The 7,121-nt window shown below is 53.6% G+C and overlaps 1 protein-coding gene across 1 annotated transcript in view; it reads left to right on the top strand.

Annotated features, from left to right (window-relative positions):
- ISY1 (ISY1 splicing factor homolog) overlaps positions 1 to 3,544 on the top strand; it is a 25,837-nt gene extending 22,293 nt beyond the window's left edge. The window contains exons 10-11 of the mRNA XM_032412026.1: positions 2,320 to 2,406; positions 2,802 to 3,544. Coding sequence (XP_032267917.1) covers positions 2,320 to 2,406; positions 2,802 to 2,909 — 195 coding nt within the window. The 3' untranslated portion in view covers positions 2,910 to 3,544. The remainder of the gene's footprint in view (positions 1 to 2,319; positions 2,407 to 2,801) is intronic.
- Positions 3,545 to 7,121: the final 3,577 nt, after the last annotated feature.

Raw genomic sequence — 7,121 nt, 5'->3', positions numbered from 1 at the left:
TTTTTTTTTTCCCTGAGTGGAGCCCAGTGAGGGCTTGAACTCAAGACCCTGAGATGAAAACCTGAGCTGAGATCGAGAGTCGGATGCTTAACCAACTGAGCCACCCAGGCACCCTTACCTAGGAAGGTCTTCTTTAGCTGCAAATATTCATTTGCTCTTTCAGCAGCTGTTTGCCTAATTAGTGGCTACTGTGAGCCAGGCCCATGCCAGGGGCACAGCAGTAAACAAGCTCTGCTTATAGCTTAAAGTCAGTGGGGAGACAGCCCAGTGGGTAGAGTCGATGGAAAACAGTGGCTGTCACAGTAGCTCTGAGATAGTGACACGGTGTGGGGAGAGCCTGTGAAGCCTTTCCTGGGGAATTGACCGTTCAGCTGAGGCCTGGAAGATCAGGAGAAGTTAACCAAGTGAGAGGCGGTGAGGGAAGAGTGTTCCAGGCAGAGGGGAGCAGCATGTACTGAGAGATGCCGTGGGAGTGTGAGGGACAGAGGACAGGCCAGTGTGGCTGAAGCACAGTGTGGGCTGCTGGTGGGGAGAGGAGAGGAGGCGGGAGAGAGGGGCAAGGCAGGACAAGCGCCCCAGCTCCACTGGGAGGAGGCTTTGCCTTTATCCGGAGAGCAATGGCAAGCCACCAGAGGTGGTTGTGGGTCTTTTTTAAAATTTGAAATAATTTACAGGAAGTTGTAAAGGTAGTACAGAGGGTCCTGTGTATCCTTCACCCAGTTTTCCCCAATGGTTACATTTTCCAGAGTTATAGTACAATATCCACACTAGGAAACGGAGTTGGTGTAATGAGTGTATAGAGTTCAGTGTCTTTTATCATGTGTAGATTTGTGTAACCACCATTTGTTTGTTTGTTTCTTTCTTTTTTTAAAGATTTCTTTATTAGAGAGAGTGCATGTGGTGGGGAGGGGCAGAGGGAGAGAGAGTCTTAAGCAGACTCTGCGCTCAGCATGGAGCCTGACGTGGGGCTTGATCCCACGACCCTGAGATCATGACCTGAGCTGAAACCAGGAGTTGGCCACTTAACTGACTGCGCCACCCAAGCGCCCCTGTTATCTCCATTTCAATCAAGATACGGAGCTGTTCCCTCCATGCGCTGCTCCCTCACAGTCACACCTCCCTCCTTCCCCCATCCCTCACCCCGGCAAACTCCAGTCTGTTCTCTGTCTCTGTAATTCTGTCATTTTGAGAATGTTTCATAAGTGAAATCATACCTTATGTCACCTTTGGGGATGGTCCCTACACTCAGCACAATGCCCTTGAGATCCATCGGAGTTGTTGCATTCAAGAGTTCATTCCTTTTTATTGCTGAGTAGTATTCCATATAGAGAGAAGTATGCAAGTGGTAAGTGGGCAGGTCGGTGCATTTTCACAAGGCAAACAACCCCATGGAGCCAATACCAGGTGAAGAAATGGAACGTGACCATGACCAGCACCCTAGAAGCTTGCTCCTGCCCTCCTGGGTGTTACTCTTCTGACCTCTCATAACTCTTAAGCTCTTACCTGCTTCTGAACTTGACGTCAGTTGGTAGAATCATGCATACTCCTTGGTGTCTAATGATCGTGGGTGTCTGTTTAGCATCCAGTTTGGGGCTATACCAAATAAGGCTGCTGTGGCCTTTCTTGTTCATAGGCAGCCGTTTATGTTGCGTGTACACGGAGGAGTGGAATTATCAGGTCATAGGGGAGGCTTGTGCTGGGCTTCAGTAGATAACAGCTAAACTGTTTCCCAAAGTGCTGGGCCCGGTTTGCACTCCTACCAGCAGCATCCGAGACATTCCACTGAAGGGTCTCCAGCCGGCTCCACTGGGCAGCGGGTGTGCCGAGAGGTTGGTGCAGGGCATCCGGCGCCTCATAGGAGTCCTCTCTTCAGGTTTCCAAAGCCACAGTATTTCCTTAGGTAATAAGTAATCTCTTTTGACTCACGTGCAGACTCTGAGTTGATCTTTTTTCTGTATGTGGTACATTTTAAAATCTTAATTAAACAAAATAGATAACATTTACAAGGTTCAAAAGCCACAAAAATACATAAAGATCAGCAAAGGTTCTCTAGTTCTCTAGGTGCAGAGATGTACCTGGTTCTCACGGCTCTCGCTAGTTTCTATTCTTATTTTCTTTCCTCAGACAAAAGGTGGCATAATTTACACAGTGCTTTGTTGCTTTTTAAATAGTTAATGGTGCATCTTTCTGATCACTGAACTTCCTCATTCCTTTTGTTTTTTCCTTTTAAACAGCTGCATAGTTGTGCATTTTTGTAGTGGTCCCAGCCTGTGTTTAATGGGCTCCTGCTCACTGACTTTTTGGTGGTTCTGTTTGTAGTCTGACGAGGAAGGCAGCCAGGAGAAAGGAGGTGAAGACGGGCAGCAGAAGTTCATCGCCCACGTCCCAGTGCCATCCCAGCAAGAGGTAGGACAGAGGCGGGGAGCTGCCCTTGCCTGTGGGGCTTCCCCAGCGCCAGGGGCCTCTCCTCTAAAGGAGACTGCACAGAGTGGGGGAGTGGGTTTTCCTCGTCCTTCCTATCCCTTAGGGCAGCTCTGACCCCGACCGCGTGCGCCTGGTCGCTCTGCTCACAATAGGGTGTGGAATCCGGGGGAGGCAGGATCTTGTCTGCGTTAGGGGATACTGAGACACGGTTGTTCGCACACTTCCAGTGGGGAAGAGTGGGGCTCTGGGAGATGCCTCTGGGTTTTGGCTCCTTGATGGTCTCTGTCCCGGGAACTCCCTCCTGGCTGGGTTCTGGCAGGGCAGGGAGGGCCTCGCTGAGGAGTAAAGCATGAGCCCTTTCTTCTTGCCATCCACAGATTGAGGAGGCCCTTGTGCGGAGGAAGAAGATGGAACTCCTCCAGAAGTATGCTAGTGAGACCCTGCAGGCCCAGAGCGAAGAGGCCAAAAGACTTCTGGGCTACTAGGGCTGAGCTGGGACGTGCTCGGGGTCTGGAAATCTGCCGGGAGGCCGTCATCCCCCGCTGGCCCTTGGTGAGCCCACTGGACTCTGCTGTCCTGGGATTGCAGACGGGCTGGCTCGTGCTGCGAGTCTTCCTGCTACTTCCCCTACCTTTTCTAACCCCCTCTCCTGATCTGAAGGGACAGGCTGCTGTGCCTCCCCGGCAGGCTGTCTATGCTGAACCCTCAGCTGTCACTTTTGTACAAATGTTTGCTATTGTAGGAACCCATTTATTTTTATCTAGATTGTGTAAAACAGGCTGCCTTTGTTTTACTTAGCTTTCTACTGTCATTCGCTGGGGAGGGAGGTCAACTTATGACTACCATTAAAAAGATGGCAGTTTTTCCTAAAAAGACATATTGCTACTTCCTCTTGAAAAATGAGAAAATGTGTCAACCCTGGGCCCACAGTCCCACGTTGTCAGCCGCCAGCCCGAGCTGTTCCTTTTGGGTCGGGTACTACTCCAAGTTCTCCATGGCCCACTCAGCCTGCCTCATTCCCTCCTGCCCAGGTGGCAGGAATTTCAGTTTGATACTTCTGTTTTATGACTCGTTCTGAAGAGAGCTATTTTTATTAAAGATTTTTTATATGAAAGGGCAACCTCTATGTCTGCAGCTTGTTCCCTGGGAACCATACTGAGGCGACGGTCACCTCGGGATGCCAGGTGCAGAGTCACCGCTGGGGACAGAGGCCTGAAGCACACAGCCCGGGTGTGGGAGGGATGGGACCCGTCCCGGGCTCCCTCTCAGAGCTGAGAGCTGAGGTGGGCGGGCAGCGCTATCCTCACCACAGCCCCGAGTGGCCTGGGTCAGAGCACACACGGATGCCCAGGAAGCCCCGGTCGGGGCCAAGCCTGTCCTCTGGGCGGGGTCTGTTCTTTCCAGAAGAACAGGAGCCGACAGCAGAGATGGGACACAGCAGTCTCTGGGGCTGTGTGTATGTGTGTGTGTGGGGGGGCTCCACACACTCTGGAGGGCTCCTGGGAGCGTCTGGGAGTCAGCGTCAGGACCAGGTGGTTGTCCTTTGGGGCCGGGCCCCAACTCGGACTGTGTGTCAACAGGGGGCCCTGCTTGGAGAAGCCCAGGACACAGCGGGGAGCTGGGCCCTTCGGGTGGGTCTGGGGGTCTGCCTGTCAGGGGAGCGGCGGGTCAGGGAACGCAGAGCCCCGTGTGGCTGGGGGTGGCGAGTGTCAGGGGAGAGCGTGGCCAGGCCGTGGACGGCGCTGACGGGCCCCTTGAGGGAGCCTGAGGGCAGCAGGGAGCCGGGCAGAGCCAAGCAAGGGGGTGACCCGGTCAGCGTGTGACCTGCTTTAGGAAGCCGGTCAGCCGGTGTGGAGCCGGATGTGGAGGCAGGAGCCAGGGCAGCTGGAGGCTGGCTGGCGTGGGGAGTGGGGAGTGGCCGCGTGGGAAAGGTGACAAGAGGGTGAGGAGAGGAGATGTGACTGGGGTGGGGCCACCCTGCATCCTGGCTTCCCTGAAGGAAGGGCTGGCGCGGTGCCTCCTCAGCTGAGCCCCTGGGTGAATGTGTGCAGGGAGCAGGGGGGAGGCGGGGTTGCAGCTTTGGGAGCCCCTAAGGGAGGGGCAGGGCCAGGCTCAGCTCTGGGACCTAGGCCCCTGGCCTCAGTTTCCCTGTTTTAAAGCCCAGGACTTTGTCCCAGGGTCAGGCAGCACCACGGTGTGGGCAGAGGCAAGAGAGGACCCTCATCACAGCCTCTGTGGGGGCATGTGGTGGCCCGGCTCAGACCACCCACTTAGGGGTTTTTCTTCCAAGGGGCACATGCAGGCTTGGGGGCTGCCCTGCATTCAAGGACAGCAGGAAATTCAAACCACAGGCATTTCTTCTCCCTGGAAAAGGTGATGGGAAGTGCCTGGAGCGTGGCCCCTCTGGAAGGCCCAGGCTCCAGGCCTTCATCATTCAGTCAGTGGAATTACCAGGATTCTAACCTCTGGGACAGTGTTAGAATCCCTGCAGTGTACAAAGCCTCTCCCAGCTGGGATCTTGCAGTGGCTTGCCGGGTCGCAGGCAGGACAGGAATTAGCGTCCCCCATCTGAGGAAACCGAAGCTGGTGGAAAAGCACCTAGCACCATGTCCTACAGGTGTCCTTGGCAGAGAGGGACCCAACCCCAGGTTTCTTCCTGTCCTGGAGGCCCTGACTGCTTGCCTGCCTGCCTGCCAGGGGCCCCAGAGGGAACGTCTCTGCAGGGCTCCCATTCCAGGCCTGGAACAGAAGAGGAATCGGCTTGGCAGGTGTCACCAGTAGTGGGGATGTGGTTCCCTTGGCCCAGTTCATTGCTCAGAGGCAAAGGAACCAGTCTTGGGAGGCTTGAGTTTGTTGACAAAATCTGTTTCATGGTTTATATTAGCTTTGGCTCTGCCCAAAGTTTCCAAAAAGGCTACTTTCCATAGATAAATTTCCATAGACTCCCCTCTCCTTTGCTCACCTCACTGGTTTTCCTGTGAGTAAAACATCAGTCTTCTTGTTTTGCTTTAAGATTCATCAGACCAGCTCCACCCAGGGCTCAGGCCGGCCTTCCTCCCCCTGCCTGCACTCTGCCCCCCTGACACTTGTGTTCCTGCTCTTGAGCAATGTATAAACAAGGAAGAGATTAACATCGTTCTCCTCTGACCCTGGATACCTTGGGCAGCGATGAGAGGGACAAGCCTGTCACGGGGAAGCAAAATGCTGGTTATGTTGCCGCAGACTGCCCCAGTTCCACCCCACCCCATCCGCTAACAACTGAACTGGAGAAGAGACATCAGCATCCCACTGCCTCCTCCCAAAGCCCCAAGACAGGATGGCGTGGGGGTGTCTCAGCCCCTGCTCACAGGAACTGTGAAGCGGTGACAGCAGGAACCCATCTGGGTACATCAGGCCTTCCCTAACGGGGCAGGCAGTACTTGACTAATGAGCAGACGGGTCCCCAGGGAGACTAGTGGCAGGCAGGGAGAGCACGGCTGATCCCCATCGGTCCCTCTGGCTAGGCCATGGAGGATTCTGTGAAAACTGGCAAGTTGGAGGGTCTGGGGAAAAGGAGGGGGGTTGAACAGATGATGTTGGAGGAGTAAGGTGGAACAGGGTGTTCCAGAGGGTCTGGGGCTTATCACTGAAGTTTGAGCCAGGGAGTGGCCTCATCAGAGCCCTTCCAGCAAGCCCATTTGGTGGGGGTGGGGGACAGTGGGGACTGGAAGCTGATGGGAGGAAGCCAGGGCAGTCCCGGGTGGGGGCACTGTGCCAGGTGGAAGGTGGCATGGAGTTGGTAGAGGTTGGAGTAGGGGTGTTGAGAGCCATTTGATCTCTCATTTTCAGGTAGAGCCTCAAGCATGAAATGGGTACCATCAATAGAAGCAGGGAGGGCTAGGGTTCATTTGACCCGTGTTTATGATGTTTTGGGGTTCTGGGAGTGAGGAGAGAGTCGGATGGCTGGCATTTCTTTGGCCTTCAGGTGGGCTGAGGGCTGGTCTCTGGGAGAGAGCCTTCCCAGTTCTCAGCCAGCACCCACCCAGGGCACCTAAGTCTACAATCGCACCATTATATTCTAATATTGCGTAGCAAGCACTCTTCTATATTAAGAATGCAGGGTATCATGGTTGATGTCTGGTCTTCAGTTCTTTACAGTGTTTTCTCACCTTCGTGTCTGATGGGTCTGATGGGGGCACATTTTTAGCACCAAGTCTGGGCGCTGCCAAATAAAACTCAGATGATATTGTTAGAGGCTGTATATTTTAATTATGGTGACAGTAGAAAGAATAAAGATGAAAAAAGAAAGGAAGAAAGGAACGGAGGGAGGAACCAAGGAAGGGGAAGAAGGGTGGCATTTGTCCCTCTAACCATGAGTTCTGATCCACAGACTGTTGGGGTTACAGCAGATGCTTTAGTTTATCAACTGGGATGGTGTGCCCCCATGTGGCAACAGCACAAACACAGTTTAAACTCAGCCCACCCACTGCTAGCTTTAAGAATGTTAATTTTTTTTTATTTTTTATTTTTTTTTTTTAAGATTTTATTTATTTGCGAGAGAGAGAATGAGAGAGAGCATGAGAGGGAGGAGGGTCAGAGGGAGAAGCAGACTCCCTGCTGAGCAGGGAGCCTGATGTGGGACTCGATCCCGGGACTCCAGGATCATGACCTGAGCCGAAGGCAGTCGCTTAACCAACTGAGCCACCCAGGCGCCCAAG

The sequence above is a fragment of the Phoca vitulina genome, unplaced genomic scaffold (assembly GCF_004348235.1).
Source record: "Phoca vitulina isolate PV1807 unplaced genomic scaffold, GSC_HSeal_1.0 scaffold13, whole genome shotgun sequence".
NCBI classification, from domain to species: Eukaryota; Metazoa; Chordata; class Mammalia; order Carnivora; family Phocidae; genus Phoca; species Phoca vitulina.
This window is presented reverse-complemented; position numbering and strand designations above follow the sequence as displayed.